This window comes from Lissotriton helveticus, chromosome 1_2, assembly GCF_964261635.1.
Source record: "Lissotriton helveticus chromosome 1_2, aLisHel1.1, whole genome shotgun sequence".
In the NCBI taxonomy this organism is placed as follows: domain Eukaryota; kingdom Metazoa; phylum Chordata; class Amphibia; order Caudata; family Salamandridae; genus Lissotriton; species Lissotriton helveticus.
In genome coordinates, this window is record NC_136058.1 from 116,984,307 (window position 1) to 116,999,707 (window position 15,401).

The 15,401-nt window shown below is 42.0% G+C and overlaps 1 protein-coding gene across 1 annotated transcript in view; it reads right to left on the bottom strand.

The window, feature by feature from the left end:
- Positions 1-15,401, bottom strand: part of HOOK1 (hook microtubule tethering protein 1) — a 1,127,940-nt gene that overhangs the window by 694,845 nt on the left and 417,694 nt on the right. The window contains exon 7 of the mRNA XM_078669845.1: positions 14,293-14,355. Coding sequence (XP_078525971.1) covers positions 14,293-14,355 — 63 coding nt within the window. The remainder of the gene's footprint in view (positions 1-14,292; positions 14,356-15,401) is intronic.

Consider the following 15,401-nt stretch of genomic DNA (forward strand, 5'->3'; position numbering starts at 1 on the left):
TAGAAAGGGTGGGCACCGAAATAGCCATGGCTGAGGTAACAATGTCCAATGACTGCCGTAGATTAAAGTGGGCAATGGTCGCAGAAGATGAGGGCACACTGGACCTGATAAAGTTAACCCTTGAAGACACCCTCCTAGCTCTTTCACAGTTTGTTTTGGATGAGGCTTCTTTGCCTCCCCTGACAAAGGTCCATGAAGAGCCATTTACAAAGTTGAAAGTCTTTTTCACAAAAAATAAAGGGAGTTCTAAGCAGGCCACACAGAAATCTGCAAAATGGTATGATGGGGCATGCAGGGCTGCTTTTGCCCACCTCTGCCAAGCTATTAGGACGGGTTTGCCGCATGAAGTTAAGGAAGCTAGGATTGCATATAAGGATATCCAGCCAAGGGCGAAGAAGAACTTCGATGAAAAAAGTAGGCAGGATTTGTTAAATGCAAGTAGTGGAAAAAACGGGATGGGCCTTTGGAAAATAGTTAAATGGGGCAGTGGTGATATAGGGCCCTCACCAGCCAATAATGTTCCCCCTGAAGCATGGGTCAAGCATTATCAGACCCAGTTTGCTAGTACGACTAGTACCCCAAGTTACTATCCACAAATATTGTGTGACAATGTGTTAATTTTTGATTTAGCAGAAATTGAGAGGGATCTGGATGGGGTGGCAGTAGGCAGGGCTGCGGGTCCGGATTGCATTCCGACAGATATTTTTTCATCTGATAAGTAAAATTGGCTCAAATATATACATTGCATGGTTAATGGTCTGGCAAGAGGTGCTCCTCTGCCAGAATCTTGGCGCAGGGCGGAGATTATCCCTATTTACAAAAAAGGGGACCGCGCCAGTCCAAGCAACTATAGGCCCATAAGTCTTATAGATACTATGCAAAAGATCGTGGCCAAAGTTGTGTTGGGCAGGGTAAATATGTGGATAGATGATCAAGAAATTCTATCCACTCTAGAAGTGGGTTTCCGCCCTCATTTCAGTACCATTGATCAAGTTTTTAGATTCATGATAATTTATTGGAGCACTGTGGTTCTAGCAGGGGGGACTCTATGCTGCATTTATAGATCTAAAACCAGCATTTGATTTGGTGCCACGCTTTAAGCTGTGGGACTCACTTAAGAAAGTAGGAATGTCCCCTGAAATTCTAAATTTTATTATCAAACTTCATGAGTCTAATTATGCCCAGGTTCGGTGGGATGAACAGGGTGAGTTAACAAAACAGTTTCCTGTGACCAAAGGGCTGTGTTTTGGCCCCTACCCTCTTTTCTTTGTTTATTAACAATGTTATTTCATATTAATCTGATTTCCCAACCGATGCACCTACTCTTGCTGGTACGAGGGTTCCAATGTTAATGTTTTCAGATCATATTTTGATTTTATCTAAAACACAATCGGGTCTGCAACGAGCCCTCGATAGATTCACTTTATTCTGCAATAACCACAAACTAGTAATTAATGTTGATAAGACCAAGTTCATGGTGTTGCATAAACATGAAATTGTGAAAGGAAGAGTAGAAATCAATAGTGCACCTCTGGAGCAAACTGACACCTTTACGTACCTGGGCGTAACGATGGGCAAGAAGATGAACTGGAACCCTCAGATAGATTTACTAGACCTCAGGCATAATCAACTAGCAGGGGCCCTCTTAAAAGAGTACCGGCAGTCTTCCACCAAACCGATAGGCCCAGCATTAGCCATATATAACGGGAAAATCAGGGCTTCCATAATGTATGGTGCAGAACTATGGGGCTTCGAAAATCTAGCACCCCTATTTCTCGCCCAGAATACGTTTTTGAGATCTTTGACTGGCCTTCCCCAATCGTCGCCCCTAAGCCTCTATTCTTAGTTTTGGGAAGCATTTCCATTGAGGAGGCTGTGGGATTTAGACCACTAGCGTATTGGAAACGGCTACCCAGAGTTATTACCCTATGCCAAAGCAGTCAAACATATCAGAGAAGCTATGTCCTAGAAAATCAGCTGGCTGAAGAAAATTAAGGTCACGCTATTTGACATGGGACTTAGGCATCTGTGGGAGGACCCAGAAGGGAATCAGTTCCCACCAAAAAATTATTCCAAATCTCTATATAGGGACATGGTTTGTCTTAAGTCCATGTCACTGGTGGACGGCGCCTCCCTAACAGGCCTGTTTTTATAGCACAAGTATGAATACAGGTTGGAGTCCTATTGGGATGTCATTACGAGTCCTGGTGACAGGAAACTGTATCACCAATTTAGAGTGGGCACCCTCCCCTTAAAAACTTTTACGGCAAGATGGGGAGATGGAGATACAAAATACCCCACTTGCACATCTCAGGAAGAGTCTATACTTCATGTCTTAATTGTGTGCCCGATACTAGATCAAACAAATAGAGAGTCAGGGTATAGACAGCCACTCTTGTACCCCTTGGATCAATACTCATATAACAACAAAAGAGTGATGTAAAGAAAAATATCAATAAATTTCCACTAATTCACCTCCCAAGGAGATTAAACTAGGAACACCGGGAAAAATACCACATAACCAAGTGAAAAAGAAACAAATTCTTTTAAAAGAACCCTCACTCACCAACCTGGTTGGTGACATGCTTCATCATTGGGTTCCCACTGGAGGGACCGAATATCCCCCCAGCGTGCTACTACACCGGTTTACAGTGGAGCTGGTTCTTTTGTGTGTGAAAACAGTGAAAAAACATATAAGTGTTAAATGTGTGTGAAGTTAAAAAATGCCTAGCTGTGACTTATAATCACTTTATTAAGAGTCCAACTGGCATTGATTAAAAACAAGTGAGATGGGGCTTAGCTGAGTTTTATGATTGAAAACGCGAGTCCTCTTAGAAAATGGTCAACATGTTTCTGCTCTTGAGCTAAATTCCCTCAGCATTCGTCAGGACCTTGCTGATAATCCCCCGGTGGTATGCACCCGCTAAGGCGCACCCAGCCGTGAGGATATTAATGTGAAAATTTTAACAAAGATTTTGATTTTACTCACGGATTTACCCGTGGGGGCACAACCAGTATTTTCTGGGGCCCGCTATCTGTAACAAGAAAAACATAATAGTGATGTAAAGGACACATAACAATATCATTTGCACAAAGAACAAAGGATACTACTGCATAGTAACAAAAGTTGTTGTCCTTCACCAACATACACCCATTATGTGGCATAACAATCTCATATTAAGGACATTTAGTCTGAATAACTAGTTGGCAACCCAGTTACTTAACAACCTCTTAGTGCCAAGTCACTCTAACTCTCTATTATTATTAAGGAGCGAGTTTATAGCGACTATAAATGTCGCATTGTACCTTCAGGCTAAGTGAGTAAATATTCTCAAACAAACACACACGCCTGAGCCAATGAAGTTGTAATATCAGTGCACGCTCTCTAAAGATAAAAGGTATCGAACCCTAGGCAGGCTGCGAATACTCTTAAAACATGGAAGAAATGGACCTGTCATATAACTCACTGAATTCGCAATGGATTCTCATGTCATGGGCTTACACGGCAGGGATTATCTTCACGCCGTGCAACCTAAAAATGAAGGGGAAAACTGGTGTCAAACAATCCCCCCAAAACATCCGGATTTTACCGAAGTTTCCATCTCTCGAGTGGCTGGTTTAAACACCAGCCGCTAGTCTTGAAAACTTACTTTCTAGCCGGCGACTCCCCGCGGGCTACCTACTCAGCAGCACTTCCGTGGCCCGAAAACAATTCAGGCGGCGGTGCCGCGCTGCCAAATACCAGAACCGCAGAGGTCACATGTGATTGACGTCATCACGCCATTCACCCGCATTAAAGGGCCAGAAGCCTCGGCCTGTAGAGAATGTGAGGCTCGAATAACCTTGCTTAAATCTCATCACAAAAACTTTATTGCTCTCAGACAACATTTCATTGCTGCACTAAACACGGGACAGGTAACAATCTTTTGTTACAGCAGCTAAATAGGATAACGAATTTGTTAGATCGTATTCAGAGGTAAAAGTCTGGTTTCTTACAGCTCATTAAGATCATTCGCCTCATAATAGTGCGTTAAAGTGACTGTCTAACAAATTCGTTATCCTTTTTAGCTGCTGTAACAAAAGATCGCCTACATGTGGGGAAAAATTGACTTTCACCAACAATGAGGCGGAGTCTGCCCTCGATTTGACTCAGCGGGGGAAAGTACCGGGGTTGGATCTTATACCCGCAGACCTGTTTAAAGCAAATACCGACCTCTGGGTCCCATATATAACCAACATAGCCAATGCGATAGCAAAAGGTGCAAGTATTCCCAAATCATGGAAGGGGGCAGAGATTCTCCCAATACATAAAAAAGGAGACAGGTCAAATCCGGGCAATTATCGCCCGATTAGTTTAATCGACTGCCTCCAAAAGGTCATCGCACAAATGATTCTGGCTAGAGTGCAAGGGTGGATGGAATCGGAAAACATATTGTCACCTATGAAGGCAGGTTTTCGATCAGGGACGAGCACTATTGACCAGGTGTTTCGATTCTGTTTAATTTTCTGGAAGGTGGTTATGCTCGGCGGTGGAACCATCTTTGCCGCATTTATAGACCTGAAGACAGCGTTCGATTTAGTGCCTAGGGGCAAATTGTGGCGGGTACTGAGGGATCTTGGGTTACCAGGAGAACTACTTGAGTTAATCATTAAAATGCATGAAGAGAACTTTGCAAGGGTGAGGTGGGGAGGCCAAGGACAATGTACAGACTCTTTCCCAGTCACCCGTGGAGTCCGTCAGGGGTGTGTCCTTGCGCCCACACTTTTCCTGCTCTTTATTGACCAGGTAGTTAAATTTTTCTCAGCAATCCATACCGATGCCCCATTGTTGGCAGGGACAAGATTCCCTATGCTTATCTTTGCTGACGACACTCTACTCCTATCTAAGCCACGGAAAGGCTTACAGCGGGCCTTGAACTGCTTTGAGGAGTTTTGTGTGAAAAATGACCTCCAGGTAAACGTAGGGAAAACCAAGTTCATGGTTTTAACTAGGAACAACTTTGTCCGTAGCAATGTAACTATGAGTGGGGTCAACCTGGAACAAGTTGAAACTATGACCTACTTAGGAGTCACTTTGGACCGCCGCTTGCTATGGAAAGAGCAAATCGCTGCTCAACAGCTAAAATTTGCCCAACTCACCGGCTGTATTTTGCGAGAACAGAAGAGATCCATAACAAAACGGGTTATCCCTGCTTTGAAAATTTATGATACCAAAATAAATGCTGCCATACTCTATGGCGCTGACCTTTGGGGATTCATGGATCTCTCGAGTCTCTACAGAACCCAGTGTAAATTCCTTCGGAACTTGGTACCCCAATCCTCTCCATCGATACCTCTTTGCCAAGATCTGGGTTGCTTCCCAATTAACGACATGGCAAGATTTAGAGTAGTGGCTCTCTGGAGGCGTTTGTGGACCTCCCCGTATCGTACTCTTTTTGCAAAGGAGTTAGCAGAAGTGAGGTCGATGGAGGGTTCTGGAAGAATCCCTTGGCTTCGCTCTGTAAAAAAGAGCTTACAAGATATGGGATTAGAACACCTGTGGGCTTCTCCATGTTCCAACACCTTTCCATCAAAAAAGGAATTCAAGGAATTATACTGGGCCTCGGTTCGCCAATCTTTGGTAACTGCTTCCAGCTCTGGTAGTCTTACGGGAAGATTCCTAAGCTTCAAGCTGGACCCCTCCCGTGAGACTTATTGGGATACCATCACCAGACCACTGGATAAGAAACTTTATCATCAGTTTCGAGTAGGAGCCCTGCCGTTGAATTCCTTTACATCATCTTGGGTCAAAGGAACAACAAGCTCCTGTAGTTGGTGCCCTGGCCAAAAGGAAACCGAGGGTCATCTCCTGTTTGCCTGCCCGCTATATTCAGAGCCTCGCACTAAATGGATAAAGCCCCTGTTTCAGCGCCTCTCATATAGAAGGTCTTCTGAGGCGATCTGGGTCCTAAAAACTAATACCTCAGAAGTGTTTGTGGTATGCCTGGCTAAATTCTTAGGCTGGGCGTGGGCTATAAGGGCTATAAGGAACTCACATTAGCTGTATTGTGTATGATCGTATTAATTCTGTAAATTGTGATTTGAATGTTTTAGCTTTTTTAAGGCCAGGTTTATTCTTGTCTTTTCAATTCTTGGATGTTTAATAATTATTCTTAGTTGTGATTTTAGTGTAATTGAAATGCAATATGACAAAATGGTTATTGTTTTCCCAATCAATTGTCTAGTGGTTAAAATGCCCAAAAAAATGTTTTAAACTTTGTCTTTTATGATTTTATTATCGAAATAAAGACTTTAAAACCTGAAACCTGATTATAAGTCACAGCTAGGCATTTTTTAACTTCACACACATTTAACACTTAATTGGTTTTTCACTGTTTTCACACACAAAAGAACCAGCTCCGCTGTAAACAGGCGTAGTAGAACACTGGGGGGACATTCGGTCCCTCCAGTGGGAACCCAATGATGAAGCATGTCACCAACCAGGTTGGTGAGTGAGGGTTATTTTAAAAGAATTTGTTTCTTTTTCACTTGGTTATGTGGTATTTTTCCCGGTGTTCCTAGTTTAATCTCCCTTGGTGGTGAATTAGTGGAAATGTATTGATATTTTTCTTTACATCACTCTTTTGTTGTTATATGGTTATTTGTGTGCCCTGCATATAAGGGTCCCCGTAACAAATGGCTAAAACCAACCTGTTTAAATATTAGTACAAGATCATGACAAATAGCATTGCGAATTTTAAAGACAGATACAAGGGAACCTGTGGTCATAGCTATGGTTAAATTCTTGAGCTGGACATGGGTCCTCAGAAGGAATAGTTTGGTTGGCAATGTAGGCCCTATTTTGCACTAATGAAATGAATATTATTATGCTTGTTGTTTCCCTTGGTGGTATTGTGGGTATATTGTCTGATGCTGTTCCCTTTTTGACACAACTAATAAATGTAAATTGTATTTATTATTTTTTTACTTATTAACTTTTATCAATAATTGTATTTTATAAAGTGTGGCACACTTGTTTTATATAAATTTATTTTTATGTGTCTTTTATGGTTGGAAAATATCGAATAAAGACTAATTGAATTGAATTGAATGGTAAATGATGTTCCTAGGAAGTCTCTTCCACTCCTAAAGACAGTGGCTAACAAGGCAGGCTCCTCTGTAGCTGTGGATTTGGTGCATGGAATCCAGTGTCAGGAGAAGGGTCCAGATACACTGGTGTCTTGTAAATCCAGGATGAGAATCTTATCATCAGTTAGCTGACTTTCGTTGCCATTATAATTATTATATTTGGAAATGTCTCATGATTGGAATGGGTATATTGACGGGATGGTTGCGACATTGGTAGGGGTTGCAGACGATCTTCGGAGTCCAAAAGGACTATTGGCTCCCACTCGGGCGTCAACACACATGATTGCAGCATCAGTGGTGGCACCGTGGGTGGCATCGGGCAAAGCGCGATGCCTGAAGCCTGGGCTGACCTCGAGGTGCGGTCGAGTGGTTCAGCCAGCATCTGCGAAGAATTCGCTAGTGGTAATCCAACTGGAAGCCACCTCAGATTCACAGGGCCCGAAGGCGCGCTCCAGAGAGATCTGGTCGGAAACCAAATTTAGAACTATGGCCTCCTTGAATACCCTTATCAACTGTGGTGTTGGTGTTGGACCAGCGAAAAGGGGCAAATTGGGGGAGGGTCAGAATCGGTTCTGTAGTCTGAGGTGGGGTTCAGTGCCTTGAGGTACCTGATGCGTTTTGTTACTCTAAAAGGTGGGAGTGGCAGGAGGAAGGGAGGTGTGCTTTGATTTCTTTTTACTCTTGGACTTCTTTGACTTACCTAAAGATCTCGACTTCGATGAAGAATGGCCGCAAGAAAGACCTCTGGAGCAAGAGTGCATCGTGCCTTCGACTTTAACTGTGACTGGGCCTTCTTCGGTTTCCGCTTATGTTCTGCGACATATAGTTTGTTATCCCGGGAGTAGAGGGTGTGAGTTACAGACAAAGCTGCCGACTTTGCAACTGGGAGACCAGCTCCAAGTCCCGGCGTCGGCGCAGCATCCTTTGATTCTGGGCAAATGACTCAATATCCCTGTGTTTAATGTAACTAGTGCACCTGTAAAGCCACCAATACGCAATATTAAACTGCGAAAAACAATAAATGTCTGTTCTCGTCTCTCCGCTCCTTTCTTAGGCCGCTGTCCCTTAAGTTTCTTTGCTCCTTTCCCGATGTTTCTTGTGTTGTTATGGTTTTTATGTCTTCTTCTGTCTCTGCACCTCTCCTATTTGCTCGCAATTTTTATTTTTTTTTACCATTTAAAGCATTCGGTTTTGTTTGTTGTTTTTTTAGCACAGTGGATCAGTAGTTTAAGCAGTGAGGGCTGACACCTGCTTGTGAACTATAGGTCACAAGTTCGAATCGCAATAGGGCCACTTCAGTCTTTTATGCTTCCCAGGTCAACACTTTAAGGACCATTACATTGGGGAATAATCATAGCAGTTTTTCTAGCACATTTAAACGACAAAACCCGTGTTCTGCCCAATGTCTGTAGACGTTTGGTATTGTCATCTGATCTCGGGTTGTCTTGTAACACCCATTGCTCTCTGGTAGTGCAGGTTTGTTTTTTCATCTGGCACACATAACGCCCCCACACACACAACCCGGCCCACACACAACCCCCCCACACACACACAACCCCCCCACACACACAATCCCCCCACACACAAAACCCCCCCACGCACACAGCCCCTCCACACACACAACCCCTCCACACACAACCCCCCCACACACACAACCTCTCACACACATACAACCCCCCACACACACACAACCCCCCACACACCCAACCCCCCACACACACAACCGCCCACCCACACAACCCCCCCACACACACAACCCCCCACACACAACCATCTATCTATCTATCTTATCTATCTATCTATGGCCCTCACTCTATCCATCTATCGCCCTCACTCTATCTCAATGTTTCAAGCTTTATTACAAATGTCACAAAAAGAAGGTAATATTTCACTTCTGTTCTTATATTTTGGTCACAATAAAATACACTGAACATAATCTTCATAAAAGTTATTTACAAAAGTTTAGGCTATTGCCATTATAAATTACAATAACTTTTATTTAAGTATTAATTATTTAAAAAAATTAAAAGCCATTGTTATTTGTAATATCAATACATCTAAGTCACGTAAATACAACACATATTGCAGTACATATGCTATTGGTGTCACATTTGCAAAAGTTAAAACTATTGGCATTGTAAATGACAAAGATATTAATTTCACTATTTTCAAAACCAACACATAAAGAAAAAAATTGTCATTTACAATACCAATAGCTCAAACTTTCCTAATGCGAGACCTATTGCATTGCAAATGCTTGTTTTTTTATGTAGGCTAAGATCTTATTACCATACCTAATTAGAACATCACTTTACCCTTTGTTTTTATCAGTGTATTCAGTGTATTTCTTTTTTTGACCATATTCAACCAACTCCCCCGCTGCAAATGGCTTTTGGCTGTAAGCAGGTGGTGGTTGGCAGCAGGGAAGAAAGTCCCATGACCTCACAAGTGCCAGGTGGTCAGGGCGTCTCCTAACCTGCACTTCGCCCTACCCTCATAAGTATATTTTATTTATAAACTTCAGGACCCGGGGACAGAGTCCTTGGGTCCTGGGTTCTGTGATGGCAGCCATACCATTTTGTCAGTGTTGTGGCCAGAGAATCAGATCGTTCTGTACTGCAGGACTACTACAGGTCCTGCAGTACTGGAAAGGCTGCCAAGAGAAATACCTCCCTCGGCCGATCAGAGGGCTCTATCATTTACATTTTTGGTACAGGGTACTCCTCTGAGACCAGCTGTCTAGATATACCCACCTTTTTAACCCTTTCCTGACCACCTCAAGCATCTCTTTAAATGTAAATTTCTCAAGAACTGCTGAATTGATTTACACCAACTAAAGAAAAGCATTCCTTCTGAGTAAAGTTCTAACTTTCTGCAGGATCTGGAGTAATCATATTAAGCCATTATTTCTGTATCAGAGAGTAGGCTTCCTATAGGAATTAACATGAGAAATAAGTGTTGCTGGACCCCCAACTTTCTAGAATGGAGCTGAGGTGGAGGAACTGTTTTTTTGGAAAGTTTGCACAGATTCATCAAATGGCACCAAAGATATTGGCAAAACAAAAAAATGCCTTCCTTATGGAAACTCTACCCTACCTATAACTAGAAAGGGGTATGAGTGTGGGGATTTGTGGGGATGCGCGTAGGTGTGTCAGTTCTATAAGTGCTTGGCAATGTGTGTGTGTAGCTCCTTACTGCTTAGGAGGGTAATTCTTGTGAGAATGATCGGTTACGTGAATAATGGACAACCACATCAATCAAATTTAAACCTCTGGGTTTTGGGTAATAATACAGTTAAACTATGATATATTGATTTACACTGAGGTCCCCATATCTTGAGAAAAGGCACTAGATTTAATCATCTTGCTATATTAGCAGTCAGGCCGCATGGCAGAGGTTGCCCTTTTCAAAAGGAATTTGTAGATTATGCAATAGAGACACTGCATCTGCTGATCATTTATTATCACACAGTCATAAATGAACACATTTAAAAGTCAACTGCTTTCACATTTTTTTAGACTTGTCACTAGGTATTTATTTGTATTCCTTTGAAAGCCCATAATTACTCATGGTGAGAGTCTTTCATTGCTTGAATATCGAAAAGGAAGGAACTGTATTTAGATGCATGACGTTTTTTATATACAAAGGCAGGTTTGGAGGGCTTTAAGAAATGTGAGCAGATTGTGTTCTCTTCTTTGTTCGATTGGCAAATAGTTCCATAAGCAGGGGCCTTGAAGGTGGAAAGCTCTGCCTCTCCAGTTTTGGAGATTGAATCTGGGGACTATGAAAGAGAAGGAATTTGATGTCCTTATACTCCCGGGTATGATGGTTCTTCCTAATTTTCTTGCCAGAAAAATTGGAAGATGTCTGTAGTAGGCTTTGAGCATTAGAGAGGCAGCTTTAACTGGATCTCTGTTTTTACTTTGAAGTCAATAATTTTATTTAACTAGAAATAAGCCTAGAGGTTGCATTTTACAGATTCTGTAGTCTCTTATTCTTTTCAGAGTTTTTTGGGCCAAAATCCAGTCATTATGAAATAAAGGCATGAGCCACTGTTACGTTGTGGGGATAGAAATGAATGGGACATTTCCTTATGATTGAAGCAGAAAAGGTTAGGATTTGGCTACTGCTTAGATCTGGGGCCAAAGATAACTTTCAATTTCAATTTCAGATAAATCCCAGGTTATGAGCGTACTGACCAGATTGGGAGGGAGGTATAAGAGTGTTGGCCAGATGGATTGGTCCCATTCAATGATTTTGTGGTAAATGGGAAGGATCTACATTTTAGAAACTTTTTTTTTATTTAAATATTTGTATTCGTTTTTGCATAGTTAAAGCATAACTTTTGTAAGCATACGCAATAGATTATGCACAATATCTTCTCATTAAAAACTGTTTTCAACACAGTGAAGTCACAAATACACAGTATTCTAATAGTTGAGGTCATACTTTTTACAGCTCGTAGTGCGTTCATGGGCTTATTCTGAATCTGTACTATCCTCCTCATTATCTGATGGTGGATCGCAGATATTGCCTCTGTATGTATTCCACGCCCCCCAGATTCTCTTCCATTTTTTGGGGCAACCCCTGCTGCTGAACACCGCCCTTTCCGTGAAGATGGCCGCATCCATATCCCCCCCCCATGCCGCCAAGGTGGGTTTCTCTGCTCTTCCCCAACTTTGTGCTATATTTCTTTTAGCCGTCATCATACCCAGTGTCGCCCAATTCTGTCCTAAAATCATTGGGTTCCCATACATTTAGAAGACAGCATCTGGGTTCCGGCAGCAGTGAGATTCCCTCTGATTTAGACATGGGGCCAGATTCTTCAAACAAAAATCAACTCGCAAAGCGCCAGATTCTGAGAATTTGGCCCTTTGCGAGCGGTATTTTTGCATTTGGGATGCATCATCCCAAATGCAAAAATCGCTAATTAAGAATTCGCTAAATTGCGATTCTTTGCATTTAAGGAATCTCAAATTGAGATTCCTTAAATGCAATGCACGAAAGTGAAAAAAAAAGCGAATTCGCTATTAGGGCACGCAAATTACCATGAAGTACAACTTCCTGGTAATTTGCAAAAACTTTGAAAAATGTACTAAAGTGCATTTTTCAAAGTTTCATGTTGCGCACACACATGCCCTAAGGCATGTGTGTGCGCAAACCTATGTGCACACATCTATTTCAGGGGTGCAACAGGGTGTTCTTTGGACACCCCTGCACCCTTGAAATCGCAATCTCAATTTGCGAATCGCTAATTGCGATTAGCAAATTGAGATTGTCTTCCCATTCATTCCAATGGGCCTCTAGGCCTATAGGAATGAATGGAGAGATATTCCTTAATTGCGACTCGCAATTTGCGAGTCACAATTAAAGAATTATTTCTTGATGTATAGCATTTTGCTATTCCTTAATAGCGAATCAGTATTTTTCGCTATTAAGGATTAGCAAAATGTGTTCTTGATGAATCTAGGGGATAGTCCTTAATACCTGTGCCCAATATTCAGCTATTTTGGGGCAGTCCCATATGGTGTGATAAATGGTCCCCTCCTCACCTCATCCCCTCAGGCAGTAGGGATGATCTATCCTTCCTATTTTATGTAGTGTGCTTCTAGTATAATAGGAGCGATGTAGTATGCGTAATTGCACCAAACGGAGACGTGAGGGAATACCGATTTCCTTCAGGGATGCCAGTGCCTCCTGCCACTCCGATTCATCAAACTCTCCACAGTCATGAGACCATTTTTGTCGTAAGGTCCCCGTTGGGCCCGGCAAGTTATTAAGTAGTTTACGGTAAATTAGGGAGGTCGCCTTCTTTGGCATATAGTCAGTCAGTAACCTATCCTCTAGGGGAGATGCTTCTGGGACTTCTGAGTCTGGTGGTAATGCTGTCAGTAAGGCGTGTTGAATCTGTATATATCTGAACTATTCAGTGGGGGCTCATTTTAGAAACTTTGCTTGCATACAGACTTTAGTTATTGCTAGTACTATGGGTAAATTATAGGGAGAACCAGTGGGTGAGCTCGGCAGACAACAGACTAGTTGAGTGTCATCAGCATAGAAATAGGTTTTTACATTGCATTGTTGAGGCAGGATAAGTAATGGGGCCAGAGGTGGCCCCTCTGTTAGGGCGGAGGAGCGTCGCCCCACTGCTTTCTCGCAGTGCGAGAAGCAGAAACATAAAATGGTAATTACTACCAGTTTATTTTCTGCTTCTCGCACTGCGAGAAAGCAGAAGGGTTTGGTTGCGGGCGGGTGGGCAAGGTCACTCTGTGAGCAGGGGAGGAGTGGTGTGTCCACTCCTGAGGGCGCAATGACTTTTTGGACGGCGCTCTGGGGCCGCCCAAAGCAGTCATGTGCAGTCTGCACTTTCTCCAAGCAGGCTGCCATGCAGCCTACATGAAAAAAATGGCCTCCCCATAAGACCCTGGCTTGACGGCATCCCCACCAATCACAAAGCTGCCATTGCAGCGTTGTGAAAGGCTTAGAGGAGGGGAGGGAGGCTGCCTGCTTCCTGTTCCTGTCGGGGTGTGACTTGGTCGGCCCATAGGTACGTTTTTAAAAATTATTAAATTGAATCCCCACACGACCGTCCCCTCGCAACTCCCTGCCTCCCTACAAGAGACTTGGGGCCAGATGTACAAAGCATTTTTTACATTTAAATGGCTTGATTCGCAGATTCAGGCCTTTTGTAATCGCAAAAATGCTTTTTTCAATGTACAAATACCAAACTGCAAACCAAACCACAATCTGTGTTTGTGACCCAAATCCAATTCAGTGTTTCGAAGGGGTTTGTTTAGGGTGTCACTTTCAAATATCGAATCCGTAAAATTGTATGTCAACTTTAGTGGGCATTCAAGTAGAAAATGTGCTGTCTGTAAATGACAGTGCGCTAACGCACGATGTTTTAGTTATTTCAAAAACTGCTCGCCTCACGTCCATTAAAGCTAAATGAGTCACAAAAGTTTGTTGATTGCTAATGTTTGTTGTACTAAAAAGTGGGTTATGGTTCGAAAAAGTTCTGGAAGAACTGGTCTAATCCAATATTATGTTATTGTTGTTAGTATTAAAAGAGCCAAGTAGTATGACATTTTTATGTTTTTTAGTAAACTGACAAATTTAAATTAAATAAATGATAAATGATTCAAGATATTTTATTAAGAATACCTGTAGCTCCATGTCTCCAGAAAAGTCGATTCCTGTAGCGTCCACTGTGTCTTTACTCATCAGCTACGAAACAAAATATAAACTGTGCTAGCTGCAGTAACAAATATTAAGGAATACATATTCTCTAAAGTTATGCAGTATTTTACAAAGCAAACATGCGGTGGCAATGCTTTGAATGTAGCATGAGTTGTAAAAATAACAATGCTGCAACCTGCACACATTAGATACGTATAGCATACAATGTGATTTACCAAAACAAAACCCAAAAAGCAACAGAGCAAATTTATATTTCAAACGTACTGCTTCTACCAATATTTGGAAGAAGAAAAAGTAACATAAGTGACACATCTCAAAATTAAATTTTACATCTCTTATTAAGTGGCAGCAGGTGTTATATGGACTTACTTTAGCATGGATGAGATCAATCTAATCACAATGTAGACAATATCACATCTATTGGCGATGTTCAGTTTGTATGGCTGAATGATGTCAATGTATTCAGTGAATTACCAGCGCACAGAGGATGGTATACTCGAAAAGACTGGGCAAGTTTAGGTTAACAAAGTGTTAGCAAAACGTACTTGCCTGTAATTCTGGCTTTCTGTCGTGAGTATTGTCTCTTACGCCAAAAACAGACTATGTCCACGGACATGCAGGATATGTGGAAAAACATTTTCAGATTTTTTTCAATGCCTGTAAGAGGGAATAGTTTCTTCCTATCCTCATTTTTTGTTTTAAAACATCCAATCCAATTTGCAAAATTAACAAACAATACATGTGGCTAAAAACCACGGAAGTAACCTTATTAAAATCCTCACATTTTGGCAAAATATAGCCTTTAGTAGACTAGGCACACCACTGTGCCAATTAGACACTGCACCTTTGAATCATTTCAGAGTCAGCCAGACTTCGGTTCATGCAGTGTAGGTTAGGTGAGGCAATTTACTTGAAAGGTAATACAGGGAATGATGCCTGCAAGAAATTGGGTTATTAGTTGAGGGAGGTAGATTCCCTACTCAAATAATAAACTCATGAGCCTATTATCAAGACAGGCGATAAAAGTATCGCTGCTTTATCGGCACGAAACTGCTGATAAAGCGGCGATAATG